The 22,770-nt window shown below is 36.5% G+C and overlaps 1 protein-coding gene across 18 annotated transcripts in view; it reads right to left on the bottom strand.

The window, feature by feature from the left end:
- Lrmda (leucine rich melanocyte differentiation associated) overlaps nucleotides 1–22,770 on the bottom strand; it is a 1,370,443-nt gene that overhangs the window by 137,095 nt on the left and 1,210,578 nt on the right. For 4 of the 18 annotated variants that reach the window (XM_087185376.1, XM_087185373.1, XM_087185377.1 and 1 more), the window contains one exon: nucleotides 9,331–12,288. The exons of 8 other annotated variants lie outside the window; for them this stretch is intronic. In XM_087185376.1, coding sequence (XP_087041502.1) covers nucleotides 12,162–12,288 — 127 coding nt within the window. In that variant the 3' untranslated portion in view covers nucleotides 9,331–12,161. Of the gene's footprint in view, nucleotides 1–9,323; nucleotides 12,289–14,633; nucleotides 22,353–22,770 lie in introns of those variants that run through there. 6 more of the 18 variants (XM_087185386.1, XM_087185385.1, XM_087185374.1 and 3 more) reach the window with 5 other exon arrangements.

The following is a 22,770-nucleotide window of genomic DNA, read 5'->3' on the forward strand; positions in this document are numbered from 1 at the left end:
TGTTGATGCTGGTGTGGGGGAGATTTGATAGTTATACACTAAGGGTTGATATAAACTCAGATTTTGCTGATTTCAAGGTTTCTAGTTGGGTAATTCAAAACAGGGTAATGTTAACAGAAGTAGCAAGGATAAAAGTTGATGTAGGCAGGGAAATATTTAATTTACTCTTGGGCATGATGAATTGTAAGCTCCTAGATACTAATAGGTGGCTTGTTGAGAATAACGGTGTAGAGCTTAGAATTAGAGACATCATTTTGAGACTATTCAATATATAGCTCTTACTGAAGCCATGAGAATTAATGAACACACCCAAAAATAATGCATCAGAGGAGACCAGAAAGTGAAAAGGATCTGTGAGGAACCTTTGGGAGAGGATGATGGAAACCACTAACTCCTTAAAAGAGATGGAGAAGGTTGGTCAGAGAAGGAGGTAGAAAGTCAACGGAGAAAAATGTTTCCCATGTGGGTGGGTAGTTAAGTTCAACTGCTATAGACAAGTGAAGTCAGAATAAAAATAAATGAAGAAAAAGCCTTTGGGCTAATTGTTGGAAGTCTTGGGTTAGAAGAGTAGTGTGAATAAAATCGAGATTATTCAGGTCTGAGGACTGAATGGGAGATAATGTTAAGACTTGATTACCAAAAGAGAAGAAGGATATTGTGGTAACTTTAGGAAGATTTATATGAGAGAAGATGATTTAAGAATGAGATTTAGAAGTCAGAAGAGAAGCAAATAGAACATGAAAATATTAAACAGAACATATGTCTTAGTTATTTGTTGCTGAGACAAAATACCTGTCTTATTTACCTTCTCATTGCTGAGACAAACCACCTGACACCCAGAGTTAAAGGGGGGAGGTTTATTTAGCTCACATTTTGTAGAGGTTTCAGTCCATAATTGTCTGGCTCCAAGGCAGGGTGGCACATGGCACAGGGGCAACAGTTCATGGCAGCAGAAGACAGCAAAAACAATAAGGGAGAGGGCCGGGGATTTAGCTTAGTGGTTTCACCACCTGCTGTGCAGGCACAAGGACCCAAGTTGGACCCCCAGTACCAAAAAAAAAAAAACAAGGGAGAAGATAAGCCTCTTTCTGCCCCTTACATCGTATCTAAACTATCAGGATTAGGGCAGTGCCAAACCAATAAGTGTACCAATTTAGTAATCACACACCCTTAATCCTAGCATCACACATTCTAGATTCAGCACCTATGATTGCATGAGGATTTGGGGGGACATCTAGACCCAAAGAATAACAATACCCAACACCCACAAGTTAGAGGAGGAAACGTTTATTTCAACTCACAGTTTGAGGAGGTTTTAGTGCATAGTCACCTGGGTCCAGGACAGAGTGGAATGGCAGAGAGGCATCATAGAAGAGAAATATTTCACCAAGTGGCAGGGAGAAGGCAGCAAGCAGCAAGCAGCAGCAGCAGCAGCAAGCCTGCCTTCTTTCTTTCCCTTTATATTTGATTCAGGATACAAATCATTGACTGGTATCACCCATACCCAGAGTGGGGCCTTCATTATCCACACCCTTAATCCCAGTATCACACCCTTAATCCACATTCACACATCCTAATCAAGCCACTTTTGAAACTCTCACCTATGACTGCATGAGGCTTTGAAGGAACATCTAGATACAAGCCATAACAACACTTGAGAACTTCTTGCAGATATTTGTTAACTACATTCCTGGGCCCCAATATAGACCTCATAAATTAGTATTTTCATTAATGGGACCTAGGGATATGAGCAGTTAATAACCATCTCAGGTCATTCTTCTACTCAGGCTGGTTTGGAAGATTGTTCCCAGAATATTGTGTAGTATTTGACATTTGAACTATGGTTCTCAAACTTACTGACCATTGGATTAAATTAAGGAGCTTTAGAAAGTATATCAGTGCCTAGAACCTATCTCAAGAGACTCTGATTTAATCATTTTGAGATTCTGCCTGGGGACTGAGCAAAGTACCACTTTTGTGTATGATCCTCTTGTGCAGTCAAGTTTGAGATGTAGATGTGAGGAGAGGAGGATGAGTGAAAATAAGTTTGGAAAAACAACGGAGAAAATTATGATGGTGCACCAAGGATGTCATTGACATTATATCATTTTTTAAGCAGGGGCAACTATTTAGAAATAGTAGCTGGAAATGAAATGCGTGTCTTATACAGGTATCTGCACTTCTGTATTTGTGACAACATTATCCATAATAGCCAAGATATGGTAACAATCTAAGTGGTCATCTATGGATGACAGGATCAAAAAATGACACATATACACAATGGAATACTATTCAACCTTAAAAAGAATGAACCCTGCCATTTGTAACACATTGGTGAATTTGGAGGACACTATGCTAAGTGAAATAAGCCAGACACAGAAAGATAAATACTGTGTGGCCTTATCTATATTTTGAATTTAAGAAGAGGGTAATATATAGAAATAGTGAATGGAATGTTGGTTACCAGAGATGAGAGTCAGGGGGTGGAATATGGACATGTACACCAGAGGGGAAATTTTGTACTTAGATAGAATGATTATGTCTAGGGATACAACAAACAACACAGGAACTATAGTTAACAATGTTATTTATTTATTTGAAATTTGCTAAGAATATAGATTTTAGATGCCCTTACCATAAAATAAGGGATCATTGTGAGGTGCTAGATAAGCATAGTAATTATATCACTATATATGTGTACATACATTGTGTTGTGTATTTTATATATATATACACACACACACACAATATAAACAAACAAATGCATAATGAAAAAAAGACATGGTTACAAGGGAACTGTGTGATTAACAAGACATGAAACCTCAGTTTCACAAAGTGTAGCCACAGGGATGACTTGGCAAGGGAGGTTGAAGATAAATATCTTTGAAATGGACTTGGTTAAAAAGCTATGAAGCTTGTGTTGAGATATGAGATTTCTTAGTTGGGTAAGAACTTGAACATATAAATATGTTAGTTCTGGCTCTTTCTCAAAGGCAGTAGCTGTGTAATTTGGGCAAGTTATTCAAACCATGGACACCTCAACTTCTTTATCTGTGAAATGGGGATCATAATAATTATTAGAACATTTTACAAATAAAATGAATAGTCAACAATGTTAGAAGGATGAGAAAAGATTTAACAAGATAAGAAGTAAAGAGAAGCCTTTGAATTGGTCAACAAGATGCTTAATTAGAGGAGTATAAATGCAATACTGAAGGCAGGAGCCAAATTCCAATGACTTGCAGAGGAAAGTCATGAACTTGAGAATTTTTCAACAAATTTGGTTAAGAGTAAGAGATATTTATAACAAATTTATTGACAAACACATTGCCTATGGAAGACTGTGATGACTAAATTAAATAATGTGCATAAAATATTCAGCCCACTATACACACAGTACCCAATAAATCTATTAGTATTATGAGTACAACTGCTATTAATAATACCATTTCCCATCTTTATTCCTTTTATTTCTTTCTCTTGTCTAATTGTTGTGGCTAATGTTTCCAGAACTATAATGAACAGGAGTGGTGATAGTGGACATCATTGTCTTGTTCCTGATTTTAGCTTGAAAGATTTCAGGTTTTGACCATTTAATATGATGTTGGCTGTTGGTTTTTCATAGATGGTTTTTATCAGGTTGAGATAAAGACCATCTATTACGGTTTTCTGCAGGGTTTTTACCATGAATGGGTATTGGATTTTGTCAAATGATTTTTCTACATCTATTGAGATGATCATATGGTTTTTGTCCTTGAGTCTGGTAATATAGTGTATTACATTTATTGATTTACATATATCGAACCATCCTTGCATCCCTGGGATGAATCCCATTGAGTTAGGGAATGATAGAGACATTTATAGCTAAATGGATGCATACTGAGGCAATACTCCTAAGTAAAATCAATAGGACACATATGTTTAAATACCAAATAGTTTCTCTGGTGTGAGAAACTGAAAGTGTAAATGAGGACCTAAATGTATAATAGATAATGTGAAATAGGAAGCAAAGATTGGGGAAGGGGTGGGAGAAAGGAAGGAAGGGAAAGAAAAAATGTGAGAAAAGAAGGAGAAGATGGAAGCAAAGCTTTTGGAAATAGGGAGGGGTGGCAGGATGGAAGGGAGGGAAGAGGAATGGGAAAAGACAAGAACTAAGATATATCATGTACAGATACAAATTCTCAATGATGAATGTGATCATAATGTATACCTAAAATGTACCAATAAAGTTAATAAAAAATGATAATACCAGAATTAAATGGTGATCACTAGTTTGGGAAAATAGGAATATTATTTGCTTTAAGAGCTTGATGACAGTGTTAAATATTTGAGAAGTTTATGACTTGGCCTGAAATTAAAAACAATATTATATTTGATATCAGGAGCATGTTGGGCATTATAGTTATTAAGGCAACCTAAGTCTATTAAACAATATTCTGGCTATTTTGTTGTCATATTTGCTGCTAAAATGTGCTTCCATGACAAGTCTATTTATAATTATTTTTGAAATTTGGGGCCATTCTAAACTTGTTTGATGAAAGCATTTATATGTACTTCTTAATATTTCTATGTAGCAAATCAATTTGTGTTACTGACCTACTCAGTCAAATAGAACAAATTGCTGGTAGGAATGGGGAGGGGAAAATAAGAATGAGAATCCATTCCAAATAATGTGAATAAGAAAGAGTATAAGAAAAAAACAGAAACAATAACTTTCATTACTGGTCTTAAGGCCTGATAGACACATGTCTATATCTTATAACTTGATAATGCATTTTAGTTTCAAGAAAGAGAGATCATTGGCCCAGGTGCTCTGCTGTACAGAAAGGCTGGATTCTAGAGAAGATCCAGAATGTGGCATTGCTGACTTACATAGGAATGAGAAATCATCCTAAGCTCTATCTTAGGGACATTCAAGCAGAAGCTAGCTATTTCTATAAATAGAATGGAAACAACTTTCCACACGAGGTAGGCTCCATAGTCTTGGAAGAAAGGCATAATGGAGCACTTGGTTTTAAATAACTCCAATAAGTCCACCAGAGGACTGGATTCCATAGTGGAATCCAGGATAATACAGGGTTACTGTAATGACTTCTAGCTGGCAGGACTGGATCCAATGGGTGGAAGTCAGGGAGAAGGAGATGTCAAGTCAACATAGGAAGAGTGCTTGTGCAACCAGAGAGACCAAAGAAAAATATGCTTTTTGGAAAACAGTAAATTTTTTTTGTGACCAAATAGATGACATGAATGACCAGTTGCTGGGGAATGTGTGAAGGGGTTTAAGCATTCAATGGGACATTAGACTCCCAGACTTTTTTCTAACAATGAGATATTACTTTTAATGTCTTAGAAAAATTAAGCCAAATATAATACTCACACACTAAGATGAACTTAGCTCTTCTTCATAGTAAACCAAAGCTGAATTGGTCAAAGCTCTTTTGAATTGCATGGGTAGACTAGAAGGATATTGTGGAAAGAGCTCTGGGGAAAGGTTGTAAAGTGACATTTTGTGAAGAAGAGGGGCTCTTTTTAATATTTATATAAACATACTATCGATTTTCACAGTCGATTTTATTTAATTTTCTCTATAAGGACAATGATGTGAGTCCTATAATGCCTATTTACTGGATGAAGATAATAAGGGATTAGAATAGTTAAAAGTCATCATGGTCACACAGCTTCAAAGCCAATATTTACAACTAAATTTAGCTTATATTCTACAATCTAGGCTTTTAATCACTGCATTATACTGTACTCACCATCTCTTACTGACTAGTTGCCTGATTTGGGATACACTACTCATATAGTCCTAAAACTTTTATCATGTTTGTAAAATGGAAGAGTATTATTCCACCATGACATATGGGGGACTTGTGAGTAGCTAAAAACAATAGCAGCAAAATCTAAATAAGATAGCAACAACATATTTCCAAATGTCCTGTTAAAATAATAGAAAACAACAAGAAGAACAAATAAAACTCCACAAAACCCATACCCTCATATTAATAGAAGACAGATTTACCAAACTTCGAGCTAACTCTTTGCATAAAGAAAAAAATTCAAAATCCCAGTGAACTATCACTCATAATCCCACCAAAAACATTTGGAGTCAAAAGGGTAGTTTGACAAAAAATCTACAAAAGGGAGATGGGAAGAAAAAGAAAGGAGGAAGAAAGAAAGGAAGGAAACTAATGACAGATATAGATTTCTCTACATCCATGGCCAGAAAGAGAAAGTCTAATTTAAGTATAAAAATACTAAAATGTCTGTTGATAGAGCTGATTATTGATGTCAATAAAGTTTTTTACAAGTATAAATGGTTTGAAATGGCAGTCTTTGGAAGGTATGCCTTTTCAGGAAGAGAAAGAGTCAAAGAGGAAGGGAGGGGCTCTTTGATAACTGGGTGGTGAAGATGAAAAGAAGGGAAATTTTAGGGTCCCAAGATCCAACAAACAAACAAAACACAAAATAGAAGACATGGAATATCTCCTCCCTGTCACTTTCACACACACACACACACACACACACACACACAAACATACTTCATATCCACTAAAGATATTGGACTGCTGCACCAGCAGAAGAGGGTAGCATTGACTTAAAAATATTGTAAACATCAGCAAATCTTTAAAAAATGAATGGAAGACAATTTTAAAAGTCTATACAATGTTATTATAACAATTAGGAAATAAGACAACACATTTCAATGTATGAAAATTCTTCTTCAGGAAAATAACTGTGATACAGAAAGAACCTGTAAGACAATACTGCCAAGTTAATTAAATACACTCACACAAGCATTTGCACATAGGAAAAAATCATCTGAAATCAGAAAACCAAAAAGTCAAAAAAAAAAAGTAAAGAAAGAAAAAGAAAATATTTGAAGAGTTGACTGAATGAGGAAGTGAAGAGAAAAAAAGGAGAAAATAAAAATTATTTTTAAAATGACTAAATTACAAGATAGGGGCACTGAATAAAAGTAGGAAACAAAGAAAGTGGAAATGAGATAAGGAAAAAAGTTAGAGAAAAAGTCTCAATAAAGGAAGATAGACAAAGAAGAAATAGAATACATATAATTGGAGGCCTTGATCATCACAAGTAACTGTACTATAATTGAACATATCTAATATTTAAAATTGTAATTCAATACAATTCTCCAGGAGTAGAAGAAAACTTGAATTCATATGTTGAAAGAGCCCATCAAGTTTCTGGAAACCCATCCCAGGATGGTTAATATATATCTTGTCAAATGATTAGAAATCAAAAATAAAGGAAAACCCCTCAAGACTTCCATGACAAAAAAGAAGCCCATTTAATAATTTACAACAGTAAAAATACTGCCTGGCATAAGACTTCTCAAAACAACATAGGAAGCAACACAATGCTACATAATTTGTAAAGAATTCAATGAAAGGAAGTATGAACCAAGTATTTTTACTTCTAATCCTCTGAAGAAAGACTCTTGAAAAACAATTTTAATTATATTAGTATTTAGTGAATTCTATAAATATTAGCACTCTTCAGAAACTGCTGGAGACTTACCAAAGTTTGGGAAAACTTATGGAAAAAGACTCATGGTGGCTATGGTTGATAAAGAAAAAGAGAGATATTATGGACCTAACACTCCTATAGAGATAGGGTGATGACAGAAAAAGGAATGTAAAAATATTATATATTATATATATATTATAAAGTAATACAATTAAAGAAAGTTATAAAGTAATACAATTAAAGAAAGTTATGAAAACCAAGAGGGAAAGAAGAAAGTAAAATAAACTAATTTTTTCATAGGCTCTAGATGAATGCTAAGGGTACTATTAAAAATGAAAAACAAGATAGCTAAAATATTAAAGAAGAAAACCAATAACTAGTGATATTAAAATATATATACGTAGAAAGATGAACACAGATGAAAGCTAAAATATCCATAAGTGCAAAAGTATTTAGAGCAAAGGATATACATCAGGTAAGGAATAACATAGGCAATATAATGCATATAATTATAAGATACTATGATGATAACGACCACACATATTAGTTTAAAAAATATTTTCAATTTGACTTACAAAGTAAGATCCACCAAAGTTACACCTTCTTCTAAAGCACTCACAGCCCTTCACAGAATTGATCCCATATTAGGGTCAGTTAGGTTATAAAGAAGCTTTATAAAATATAGCTTTATAAAATATAAATATAAGCTTCATAAAATATAAATATTATACATAATAATTTTTTCCCTTTTTTTTTGAGATGATGTCTTATTGTGTTGCTTAAGCTGGCCTTTGAATCCATGGGCTCCAGTAACCTCCCTGCCTAAGATTCCTGAGTATTAGGAATTACAGGCATGCACCACCCACCCGGCTAAGTAATAAATTTCTAATCATTGTGCAAAAACACACTTAGATATCATTAACAAAATACAATTTACTGGTAGAATGCTTATCAAGCACATCCTATGTTCAATCCCCAGTACTGCAAAAGAGAAACTACCTGGAATTGAACAACAACTTCATGTAAAAGGAAAATAGAAATTGGAAAAATGAAATTTGTAAAGGTTAATCACAATGAAAAGAATACTTATCAGAACTTATGAATATATTTAAGGCAATGATTGGAAGTGAAAGAATAGCCATAAACCCTCTTAAAAAGGAAAGAACAAATGTAAGAAAATTAAATATTCAGCTCAACAAAAATCTTAGAGAGGTAGAGTACAGTAACACAGAAGAAAGAAGATAATAAAGGTTAATTTCAGAGGTCGAACATAGGAAAGGGGCAGCACACTTGTACACAGGAAGGCTGACACTAGAGGACAGAACAGGAGCAGTGAGAATGTTCTCATGCCAGAATCCCAACCTAAACACGAGGTAATGCCAATCTCAGCTAGACCCTATTCTAGGTGACAGTGGAAACCCTAAATCCCAAACCTAGTTCAAATCATGAGATTGACTAATGACCCACTCTAGTGACTCAACACAAGTGTGTCAGTTTCCAGGCATAAATGGTACTTAGCCACTACTGGTTTATACAACTGTCTGGCACTCACCCAAAAATGACAAAATGTTAAAAAGCAAGGTAATGCAATCTACAGGCAAGAGACAAAGCAATCAGCAGAATCAGACTCAGAGGTGATCTAGACATTAGAACCAGCTGACAGGGCATAAAAATAACTGATTAATGTTTCAAAGACTCCAGGGGAAACAGTGGACAACGTTAATAAACAATAAACAGGGAACATGGAAGAAAAGAAGGAAGGAAGGAAGGGAGGGAGGGGAGGGGAGGGGAGGGGAGGGGAGGGGAGGGAGGAGAGAAAAGAGAATGAATAATGTCCACATGAGACTACTAGAAATAAAAATAGATGGTAACAAATACAAGAACTTTCTCAATGGGCTCATCAGTAGAGTCAACATAGCTGAGGACAGGACCAGTGAACTTGAATAAGTTAATAGCAATTATCTAAACTGAAGGACAGGAAGAAAAATAGTAAGGGTGGGAGAGGGCACAGAACAGAATGTCCTAGAGCTGTGATTCAATACTAAATGATGTAATGATGTCAGGAATAGATAAGGAGATATATATTATAATTTTGTCTCTGAGGAAAAGAAAAGCACATACACAGTAATAGTTACCTTGAACAAGAAAATAATTGGGAACACTTTAAGAAGACCCAGTAGCCAACATGAAGGACTCCTAATGACCGAGTCTACCCTAACATTCTGGAATACAAATTCATGGCTATAAGATGCCCCTTTGCTCTGAGTCTGTGACACGAAAGTTAGGCCCAGTGAATAGGCATCCACAGAAATTGTTTTTTAACATCTTCCTCTGTAGGAGGAGTTGAAATCCCATAATAATCAATAAACATTATTTTGCTGGTTCGTTCACTAATTTGAAAACAGTTCACAATTTTAAAAGAATGATATCAATTTTGAAAGTATTATTCAAATCTGCAAAATACAGTATGTATGAATTAAAACCCATCCTTACTCTAACAAAACCATTACAATCTGTAGTTGGTACAATCCTCCTCTTTATTTTACTTTAAACACACAAAGTGTCTAATCTCTAGTCCTATCATCTTTCCTACGGTGGGGAAATGTAGGGATGATTATGTACTGGGACTTTGCCAGATAAACCTATGTGTAAAGCAAAAGGTTCCCTAAATACTAAGTAATAAAAATAAGCTTCTTTTCCAAGTATGTATATATTGTTCTAACTCAACAATAACTCCAGCAATTACTTAGAACTAAGACTAACAAATGATTTTAGAGGGAAAGAATTTGCCCCTGACATTGTTTGGAATTGCTGTCATATGATGATAATAAGAAGTCTTTTAGTTGATTTTATTAGTATTTTCAATTTCTGCACACAATGTACCTCTTCAGTGTCTGCACCTGGCTTCTCCTCTTGCCAGCCCACCTCTGGGACACTTCTGCAGAGTACCTATGCATCTTTCTCTCATTATCTCTACCACCTAATTTATAACTCTTTATTGATTCATCTATTGCTTATAGACTATTGGGAGCTATTTGAGTTGAAAGCAGAGACTATATTTTATTTATCTCTATATCCCTAACAATTGATACACAGTAGACCATCAATAACTTTGCTGGGAGAAAAATGTTTCAAAGAAAATATGCATTCAAGAATTGGATAAGATCACTACATTAATACCCCTGAAAAACCTCCTCTTGGATACTGTCCAGAGTCTTAGGACTTCTCAACTGGACTCCATGCAGACTGCTGATGAAGAGCCAAGCTCCCTTATCTATTCAGCAAATATTGCAGGTGTGCACAGTGATAAAATGCTCAAAATTGGTTTCAGACTATGCACCTCTGGTACTTAGTGGGAACATTTGAAAGGATTGGAAACAGGTATGATTCCACTAAGCCTCAGTTTTCTCATCCGTGAGAGTGGGTATAGTTCCCACACTACACAGGGATCTTGTGGAGTAAGCATGAAGCATCTTTGTTGTCATTTCATGGCACAGGATCAGGCATAGCACAGCTCAGACACTATCGCTTGCCATCCATTGTGCGCTGATATTCCAATACAGTCCAAATTTATCTCTATGGTATTACAAAACCCAAAAGACACGATCAGTGTACCATGACATTTCCCTAACATAGGGAACATCTATTACAGTTTGAGGATGCACCAGGTGTAAATACTTTCCATCGATTATGAAAAGATGCAGTCCTGGAACTGCTGGCTTCCTCTGGTGCTCTCAGGGCCATCCAGGGCGTCTGGCAGGCGGCAGACAGAGCAATTGGAGAAGTTTCCTAATTCCCTGCTGGAGGTCCGCATAAACCAATTGGGGGCCACAGAGCCCCAAAGGCAGGTTCAGCCAGCATCATGTTCTCTTCTTTCAGTAGATTCTTAATTTGCATCTGCTAATCAACCTGATTGGCTTCCAATAATTCCAACTTATTTTTCAATTTGACAGGACATACTTGGGGGAAGAGAAAAAGAGCACACAGGGGGATAGGAATAGTTCTGGATAGATAATCAATATTTTTAATTGAATTTCAGGTTTGTACTTAATCTTCTCACTGGAGAGTCTATATTGGATTTATCGTTATCAGAATAATTCTACTCCATTTTCTCACCGTTTTCAATGGGACAGTTAAAAAAAAAAAGTAATTCCAAACACATTTCTTAGGGAAAATAGCTGAAGTGACTGAAATGAAGTTCAATCCAGGACTACTGGATGGAACCTTCTGCAGTGAAGAACACATTCCCTTCTGTAGGCTTTAACACGGTAGCTGCCTGCCTCGTGTGGTCATTGAGCACTTGAAACATGACTAATGAAACTGAGGAAATGAATTTTTAATTTATTATAATTTAAATAGCTACACAAGGCTAAAATGGTAATAGATATGAAGCTACACTAAGAGCTACAACCTCTAGATGCCACCATGATCTGAAAGCAGTGTCAGTGCTGAGCCTGCACTGCTGGGAGGGCCTCTGACTCCACACTTCACAGCTTCTTAAGTTGTCTTTAGGTTGCTTCCACTGAACTCTGTTTGCTGATGTCTACCTTGAAGGCTGTCCTCTGTCTTGCTCTTTAAGGAACTGGCAGTTGATGTCTCATTGCTCTCTGCCTTGTACCTCTTTCCCCTCTAAGTAATAGTTTTTGCATTTTCTCTGGATTAATGTGTCTTCAATATACAAAAGTCAAGTTGTTAGGAACAGCTGACTCCATCCTGAGATTTTTGAACACAATATGCTGGACCCAGCTGAGGAAGGAATCCGTGAATTTAAAGATATCTTTGTAGAAACTTCTCAAACTAAAAAGCAAAATGAAAAAGGCATTAGAACAGATGACAATAATAGAAAACAGTAAGACAACTGCAAAAAATGTAAGGATGCACATAACAAGTATATTAGAGAAGTGAAAAAGGAGCAGAAGCAATATATGAAGTAAGAATAACCAAGAAACTTCCAAAATTAATGACAATGTTTAGATCCAAAAAGTTCAGAGAAAATGAACAGGATAAATATCAAGAAGCCTACACCTGGGCATATTATATTCAAATTGCAGATGAGAAAGGACAATAAGGAAATCTTCAAAGAAGCTTCGGGGTTGGAGGGGCACTGCACATATAAAGGAACAAAGTTAAAAATTGTAATGGCACTTTTCTTCAGAGACTATGCAATCAAGAAAAGGGTGGGGTAAAATATTTAAATTACGGGAAAAAATCCCATCAACCTCAATTCTGTATCCTGGAAAATTATCCTTAAAAAGTGAATGAGATAAAAAGACTTCATCAGACAACAGAAATTGAGGAAGCTTCTCTTCAGAATACCTTCCTTGCAAGAAATGGTAAAAATAAATTCCTTAGAGAAAAAGAATATAACATATAACACAAAATCAAGTATCCATTAAAGAAAGGAATAACTCTGAGAAGGAATAAGTGAGAATAAAATTAAATCTTTCATTTTTATTATCCTTAATTGACCTAACATACAGGAAATTGTTCAAAATAATAATAAAAGCACTATGTTCAACAATCCTATAGGGGATGACAGGAAAGGATGGAAAAAATTTTTTGTAAGGTACTTTTACTACCTGTGAAATGATAGTGTTATTTGAAAGTGAACTTAGATTAATTGTAAATATATATTCATCTCTAATGGATATTTGAAATATTTAATTAAGAGCAGAGATAGACAAAAAAGATTGGAAGACAGAAAAAGAAACTAAGAAAAAGAGCAATGAATAGAAAATATTTACAAATAAGGTATATATTAAACCAATTATTTCAATAGTCACTTTAAATGTAAATGGTCTAAATATATCAAATAAAAACCAGATATTATCAGTGTATTAAAAACAAATGAGCTAATTATATGTTGTGTATAAGAAATTCACTTTAAATATAAAGACACAGAACGATTAGAAATAAAAGATGGAGCAAGATGTACCATGTTAATACTAATTAAAAGAAATCTTGTGGGGGTCAGGGATTTAGCTCAGTGGTTCCACCGCCTGCCTTGAAATTGCAAGGTTCTGAGTTCGATCCCTGGTACCAAAAAAAAAAAAAGAAATCTTGAAAAGCCATGTTCGTTTTAGACAAAGGAAACATCAGAGCAAGGGAAATTACTAGGAATAAAGAAAGGGATTACTCAATGATAAAGATGTCATTTTTTTCCAAGAACATCATAATCTTTAATGTATATATACTCAATTACCAGGACATGAAAACACATGAGCAAAACCTGATATATCTGCCAGATGAAATGGACAAATTCACTATTATAGTTGAAGATTTCCATACAACTCTAATGGTAAAGCACAGATTCAGCAGTGAATTATAAGGATAATTGAACAGATCAGCACCGTAAATCAACTGAATGTACTTGACATGTAATGCTTCTTCCAATAGCAGTGAAATTCATGTTCTCTGAGGCTCACACAGAACATCCAAAACATAAAAATTCAGGGAATAAAACATAACTTAACAAAGTTTTTAAAAATAGAAGTCATACAGTATATGCTCTCAGATAATCTTTTTTTAGCAATAAAGTGATAGTTGAAAGATTCCAAACTATATGAAGATTAAACCATACACTTCCGATTAACATGAGTCAAATAAGAAATCAAATCTTGGAATATTTTTAATTAGTACAAATAAGTATTAGGTTTATCAAATGCTTATTTTATACATATTGATAAAATCATACAATTTTCTTCTTTAGCCTGTTGATGTGATTTCTTTCATTACTTGATTTTAACATGTTGAGACATCCTTGAATACTTGGAATAAATTTCACTTGGTGTGTTATTTTGCATGTAGTATACAATTAAGTTTATGCATTGTTGGGTTCAGTTTGCCAGTATTTTATTGAGATTTCTGCATCTATATTCATGAAATATAATTGTTTGATAGTTTTATTGTCTTGTCTTTGGCTTTGGTAGTAGAATCATGCTGGCCTCATACAATATGATAAGAAATGTTCCCTCTACTTTTACTTTTCTAGACAAGATTGAATAATTGGCAGGATTTCTTCCTTAAATCTTTTGATCTTTAGTATAATTCACTAGTAAAACCATTTGGTCCGTGTGCTTTCTGTTTTAGAAGGCTATTTATTCATTCATATATATATATATATATATATATATATATATATATATATATGCCTATAGAGTTATCTAGTTTTCCTTGTGGTTTAGTAGATTTGTCTTATTTGAAGAATTAGTTCTTCTAGAAATTAATATTTGATATTTCAATAACCAGTCCTAAAATCTTGAAAAGAGAATTGCTTGGTAAAGTATTTGGCAAACTCTAAGACCTTTTAGAGAAACACAAAACACTTTTGTGGGTTAAAGTTTCTGATAACTCCTACAATTAAAAAGGTCTTAACCACAGGATTTCTAAATTCATTTGACAAGACAATCTCTCCTTTTTCAGTCAATAACTATCAAGATATTGCTGAATGTATTTCAACTGGAAAATATTTGAGCAATTCTGGGCCCCAAACATCAACTCTCCCTAAGCCTATTTTTTATTCCCTTATTGACTGTTTTCTCTTACCATTGCCCACAAAACTTATATAAGAATCATAGTCTTTTTTTTTCAATACCTCTCTATTATTGGGCTGTATTTCCTCTTGAAGGAAGATACATTTTGGAGGGACACTTTTGTGTCATTCCACAGATGAATAAGATTTCCCCTTGTTGTTTGTGATATTCTGCATCAGAAACCTGCAGCAGAAGCAGCAGCAGCAACAACAACAACATAAACATTAAACTGTAAATTGCTAAACAGATATTTAGTTCCGTGTGGATCTGTTTTGTATCATTTATGGAGTGCTGACAGATAAAAATATCCTACAACTGGTACCCAAAAACATGTGAAACCAAGGAGCTTCTTGGCAAGACGCTTAGGGGTACAAGTTCCAGGACAATTAATAAGGAAATGAAGAAAGGTGAAAGAAAGCCCCACTCATAGGAATGGTGTAGTCTAGGTTCTGCTTCAAATAACAAATTGCAAAGTGGCCAAATTCTGAGAAAATTGTAACTAAAGAAACAAAACATGTAAGCATTAGCAAGACAACATACTATTAATGAATAGGGAATATCCATTTATTTTTTGGCCTGTGGGGTTGCTTTTAAAAAGAGGTCCTGGTCTGAAAGATTGGATCCAGTGTTCAGAGCTACTAGATATATACCAGACTCAGCACACTCATGAGACTGTCAGAAAGAATTAGAGTCTCTCTGAATTGGGAAAAGGTACTTCTCTTGGTGGCAGACACTTATCTTGCTCAGTACCACGTCAATGTGACCACACACCATAGTGTCACATTCTACAGATGAAAGACATTATCCCACCCAGGAAGATACTACTTACTCCCCACTATGAATCAGAGGAGGTCAGATTCATATGGACATCATTTGTGGAGGGTTTATATGAAAACTATGAAATTTAACTTAATAGGCAGGAGGAAATAATAAAACAAAAAAAATGTTTAAAAAGCACAAGTATGAAAAAGTACATAAAGTTCATAGTTGTGTTTAATATCTTTCTTAGGAATGTCATTATTTCTCAGACTGCATTCTTTGAAACACCAGAATTGAGCAAGAAGGTCTTAGAAGAAAATGTTAGCAAAACATTAGCTTAGAATAATCTGTTATTCACAGTCCCCATTGGAAAATGACACATTAAGGACTCTGAAAGTTCTAGAATGAAAACACAAAATTTAGGTGTATTATAACTTTCTTCAAATTTGTATGAACATATAGCTATTTATTTTGTGAATTCTTTTAAAGTTCATTACAGTCTAGCAAGCAGTAATATTTATCATTTTCTTTTGCAATATCAGGCTCTGTCAGTCTTTAAAGAGGGTCAGGCAACTCAAAGTTAAAAACATCTGACCCTTCTGATTAAACAGACCAAAAAATTTCATGGCTAGGAAAGTGTTTTAAGAGGCTTAGAGTGTTCATACAAATGCATTTCAGATTCCACGTTGCTGAATACTCACAAAAGTGAGCCAGCCCTCCTTAGTAAGACCAATTAGTTGGGATAATCTATCCACCATATACCACAGTTTTGTTTTGTTTTCAGTTTTCCTATAATAAGATTTCTTTTTCCTGAAGAAAAATAAAAAACAAAAATAAGAAAGCCAGGCATAGTGGTGCACGCTTATAATCTCAGCACTCGGTGGTTGAAGCAAGAGGATTGTAAGTTCGAGGCCAAGTTGGTTAACTTAGTGAGAACTCGTCTCAAATTTTAAAAAAAATAGAAAAAGAAGAAGTTTGGTTATAGGTCAGTGTGAAGGCCCTGGGTTCAATCCCCTGTACTGCAAGAGAGAGGAAGGGAGGGAAGGAAAGAGGATGGGGTGGGGATAAAAGTTATGGTTTGGTTTTGATTGAAGGAGAAAACAATAAACTTCACAAACTTAAAGAGGCAGATCAAAAATGACTTTATGAATTCAGCATAGTTAGGATTTTTTTCTGTGAAGAATGATAGAATCTTTTACTTAATACTACCTTTATCAAAAAGGCCTAGTGGCACATTGCATTTTACAATTACAATGAATTGGGAACAGGCACTTCTTTTGGTGACAAGCACTTATTTTGTTCATATTTCCAGTCCCATGACCTTTTCTGGAACATTGCTCTCCTCATTCTCTTGGACTTGAACTCATCTGAAAGTGCTCCAACTAATGAGGCTTGCAGAAACAGTGCTATATAAATCTGGGTCATAAAACAGGTACAGCTCTGCCTGGGACCCTCTTATATTGGGAGTGGGGTAAAATGATTTTTGGGGAAAAACCTATCACCAAGATGTGAGGAAACCCAGAGAAGCCCATGAGGAAAGAGCAAATGAAGAGTTCCATGTGGACAAGAACTGAATCTCCCCAGCTGATTACTAACATCAGCCAGAATGCCTTCAGATGACCCCATGGTCTATCCCTTGGGCCACCATCTTGGACCCCTACTGGAAGAAGCACAAGCTATACCTGCTGAACTCTGCCCAAATTGTAAATTCAAGAGCAAACTACATGTGGCCTTTTGTAAGCCATTAAATTTAGGAGTAATTTTTATGCAGCTGCTATCACTGGAACAAGGCCCAAAAGGAAGAGCCCAGATGTGTTGCTGGCTCCTGATATGGATTGATTGAGGACTCTCATGTCATTTAAGGTCCTCCATGTTGATGTTCTTGTCTGATATCTCCACAATTTTGGAGGTGAGACAAGAGGAGTGACTCAAATCTTTCCATATTCAATCCAATAAGTAAAGGCAACCATTTCTGTCCCTGGAATCCTAACAAAAGCTTCATACAACTTTCCTGGATGTGGGAAGGTCAAGTATCCATTTCTGCCCCAATCATGGCACCAGGGAAATTCACAACATTCAATGATTCCCAAGCCTTTGGCAACAGGGATGGATGGTACATAACTCTGAGAAAGCCACAGGGACTAAGATTTAGGGTAAGATAAGTCCCCAATAAAAATCAAGGGTTGTTACTGATGAAAGATAATGTGAGTACTACAAAGTCACTGGGATAAAAAACTAGCATTTTCTTTAAAAATTGAAAACAAATGTCAAACATAAGAATGGGTATAAATAAAAAAATAAAAATGGGTATTCGTTGAATGCTTAATTTGCACTGAGTTCCAACTGCTTTACATGAATTAATTCATTAACCCCTGCCACACCAGCTATGAGATAGGTAACATTAATGCCTCTATTTTAAAAGAAAATGAAAATGAAGATGCAAAGTTTACATAAATTGACCACAAGTCTACATGGCTAGCAAATGTCAGAGCTTGGATTTACACCATAGCAGTCTAGCTCCAGAAGCAGCTTTTTAGCCACTGAACTATGGATGACTGGTAGTATCATCATTCTATGCACTTTAGTAATTAGTAGATATGAATGTCTGTTCCTGCTTGTGTCTAGATGTCCCCTCAAAGCCTCATGCAGTCATCAGTGGAGATTTTCAGAGCTAGCTCGATCTAGGGTGTGTGATGCTGGGATCAAGGATGTGATGCTGGGGATTGAATCATGGTGAGATGCTAGAATTAAGGCTGTTCCTCCCTGGGTGTGAGTGCTACCTGCCCTAAGGGTGAGTAGCCTAGATAAAATATAAGGGACAGAAAGAGGATGCCTGCTTGTCTCTTGTTGCTTGCTGCTTGCTGCCTTCTGCTTTCTGTTTGCCATGAACTGTTTCTCCTCTGCAATGCCTCTTTGGGATGCCATCCTGCCTTGGAGCCAGCCAACTATGAAATGAAATCTCTACAAACTGGGAGCCAAATAAACCTTTTCTTCTTTAGTTTTGGGTGTTGGCTATTTTGTCTCAAAAACAGGAGAAAAGTAACTAAGACAATGTGTTAGTCACTTCCCTGTTGCTGAGAGAAAATACTCAACACTCACAATTTAAAAGAGGAGAGGTTTATTTTGGCTTATAGTTTTTAGAGCTTTCAGCCCATAGTCAGCTGGTTCCAAGGCAGAAAGGGTATGGTGAAACAAAGAGGGACATATACCCTTCCAGGTCATGTCCCTAGTAACTCACCTCCAACAGGGACCTACCTCCTAAGCAAGTCAGGTATGAACAGCTGAGGAATATAGCGTCTCCCTTCCAAAAGCCCACTTCTGAACACACAGGACTTTTGTGGAACAGTCTAGATCTAAACCACAATATGGGGGACACATAAATGACTAATCATGTTTCTGCCTTATAAAAACCTTCTTAAAAGTAAAACAGAAGGGCAGAGGATTTAGCTCTGTAGTGCAAAGCCTGCCTTTCAAGCACAAGGTCCTGAGTTCAATCTCTGGTATGTAATAATATGAATAATATGTAAGCAAGTAATTGCAATTCAATATGTCCATTCCTGTAAAACAAGCAGAGTGCTTAAAATCCCATGGGGTTCAAGATAGTGAGTGATTGCCTATAAAGGCAGTGACAAGGTGTTGTTGGTCCTTGAGATGAAAACAGGAATACATGCAGAATAACCATCCAGTTATCCATATTTACTAAACACCTACTGTGTACCAGGCACATTTGGCTGAACTGAGAGCCTATTGAAGTTGCCTGTGCTTGTGGATCATCTTGCTCACAGCATGCCGAGGCTGCTACCCATGCTGCAGAAAGGAGACGCACTAGCCATATCTTCCTGTTCTTTAGGCAGGACGTTCCCTCAGCCAAGGCTGCTGGCTCTGATGTTTTCTGTATTTCACTAGATACCCCAAAGAAGAGGAGGGGTACCTTTGATCTCAGCTAGCTGCAGAATGCAAATAGAGCACCTCAAAGGCCCTCTAAGAGGCAAAAAGGGAGAAACCCACCTCCATCTCATAAGCACATTGGCCCAGATCAACACAAGCAGGGAACAGATGGGTGTGTGTACTTGTGTGCGGTCGTGAGTACCTGCACATGTGTGCATTGTGTGTCCCTCATTGCATGTGTGCTGTGTGTGGGAGAGCCCAGGGTTGGGAAGGCAGTATAGTTTCAGTCCTCTTTGGTGGCTCAGTTTGAAGAGGCTGCCAGAGCATTAATAATACAAGAAGGAGGGTGGCCTCTCAGTTTTCAGTAAATGACAAAGTTTATTAGAGGAGGGAAAGAAGCAGACACGTCCTGTTGCTTCCCATGGTTTTTCACAAGGCAGTCAGAGTTGAGCAGAGGCCTGGAGGAAGGAAGAGAGCCAAAGTCCCTTTGCCCAGGGATAATTGAAGTGGTCTGTATAGTTTTATTAGGAAAAAATAATCCTCTTCCCCAGCTGGCATCCTCCAAAATATGTACTGAAATTTTCCAGACAAAAGTCATACTGCACAACATGAACTTTAAAGATAATGACTCTTGTCTTTTCTGGAAGCTGAGATCTAAAATTTAATTCAAAACTTGAAAAAGAAAACCACATTAACTTTTTTTACCCATATCTTGAACAGTTACACTCAACGCTCTTTCATTAAAATAATAATGATAACAATCTCCACTCATCCCATAGTCATATCTTCATTTATTCAACATAATTTTTTTAGCACCTGCTATTTTCAGGCATTGTGCTAGGCAATGAAGATCAAGTATGAATGGGAAAGATTTAGTCCCTGTCTTCAGGGAGCTCACAATTGGCTTATGACTCTTATTAGCAACAGGACTAATGAAGATGTGGTTGGAAAAAAAAGCAGAGTGCTAGAGTGCTTTGAATCCAGAACTTTCCATAGGACTGCTACATGGGAGAGGCCAGGGCTCACTCCCACCCCAAGCTTGCAGTTTGGTGTGCATTTCCTCTTCATCAAGCTACCAAAATTTATCATCTTGATGTTACTGTACCTGTCACATTGTGTGACAATGGGAGGTGTGAGCACCAGTAGACAGTTGGCCTATTAGATGTCTCTATAGCCTTGTTATCTTATACCCAAAATTCAGCACCCAAACTGCCTGTGTCAAACTTGGACTTCACCATTTGTTAGATATGTGACTTGGGATAAGTTACTTAACTCATACCACGTGACCACAAATTTATTCGTAATTATGTCCATTTCACAGATGAAGAAACTTTGGCATCAGAGTTAATTTATGCAAGGTATATAGTGCAGTGCCCAGCATATAAGCCCTTTATTTTTGGAAGATCCCCTCTAGATATTGAGAATCATTCACTCAACAAATATTTACTGAATGTCTGCTATACATGGCATGATGCTAGGTACTATGGAAATAAATGGAATCCAGACATGAATGATTCTTGTGCTCATGGAGCTCCTGTTAGTCCTGTGGAAATGCAAAATTATGGTGTAAAACTCGCTATTATTTAGAATGGGTTTATTTTCTGGGTTGGGGATATCTTCCACTTGGTGATTCTTTACTATTTTGATGAGGGCTGCCATGTTCACCTGAGCTCCTCTGCAAATGGAGGCCTCAAGCCAGGTCTGGAGAATGGGACTGACTTTTATGGGGTTAAGTCCTGACCTATGGAAGGAACAGGGTTGTCACCATGGAAGTACAGTGTCAGCAACTGGAAGGTTTCCTCTTTTTTCCATAGAAAAGTACACCCTCCTCACTCTTGCTGTAAGCAAAAGGTCTACATATCTAAAGAGGATAAACAAATACTCCCTAAAAGGTCAGTAGGGGTTAGATCTTCCCCTTCCTAAAGGCAGTACATCCATACAACTGACAAATGTCACACCAAACCCTTGAGAAAACAGAATCAGTGAATGACCCTCAAACCAGCAAAGCCAGTTTGGCAAAGGACACAGGGCTGGAGGCATATGTATGCCATCTTCAGCTTCACAATGAGAGCAGGTGACCAATAAATGTGTATGAAATGAAAGATACTACTGAATATCTGTCTCTGAACTCAACATGATTTGAAAAAATGTGGAACACTAAATGCAGGAAATAGGAATGAAGAAAGAGAGGGGCATCTTAAAATATGGTGTTCTAGCTCTGAATCCTGCCAGCTGCCATCTCTGTCTCTAATATGCAAGCACCTTACAACTAAACGCTGTCGGGTTTTGTGCACTTATTATAAGCCAATACTCTTCCCACTTCCTCTAATTCAATTCCTATCAACACATAACTATGATTATCCCCATTTTACAGATGAAAAAACCAAGACTAGGAACAGTTTAATAACTTACCAGAGGTCTCAGAATTAGAATATGGGACTTGAATCCAGACCTAAGCTCTCAGCCACCTCTGAATCTGCCTGCCCTTCAGAAACAAGAGATGACAAGTTTATGGGAAAACACTCACCACAAATGGAAGCAAGGATTTTGCTGTAGTGGGAGCTGAGAACAGGAGGCACTTTGAGCATCTTGGTGTTCTCAGATCTGGGCAATCAGAAAGTTCTCTCCTCACATTTCTGTTACCCAGAGCTGTGTCCTGAGGGTTGGCCCACTTTGCAGAGCCTTGGGGAAAAGAGAGCCAGAAGGCTGAGTTCTAGTCTTACTTTGTCTCTCACTGGCTGTGTAATCCCAAGAAGGTCCTTCTCAGCCTTGTGCCTCAGTTATCTTATGACCAAAAGGATGAGGTTCAGCATCCCATAACACTGATTTATCTCCAATATCATGGATGTGCACAAAGAAAGAAAGAAAGAAAGAAAGAAAGAAAGAAAGAAAGAAAGAAAGAAGAAAGATGAAAGAAACACGTAAATGGGATGCTTCCTCACCACCTTTCCCATCACATATTCCAAAATAATCTGAGACTCTCAAAGTCCTTCTAACACCAAAAGAGCTCATCCCTTTCTGACTCATCATTTCGTTACCTCCCACCAAACAGAGAAACATTGAAATAAGTGATTTTTAACAAAGAACCACAGTAATAATC

Source organism: Heterocephalus glaber, unplaced genomic scaffold, assembly GCF_053883595.1.
Source record: "Heterocephalus glaber isolate CG9 unplaced genomic scaffold, H.glaber_assembly_v1.0 deba00001497, whole genome shotgun sequence".
NCBI lineage: Eukaryota > Metazoa > Chordata > Mammalia > Rodentia > Bathyergidae > Heterocephalus > Heterocephalus glaber.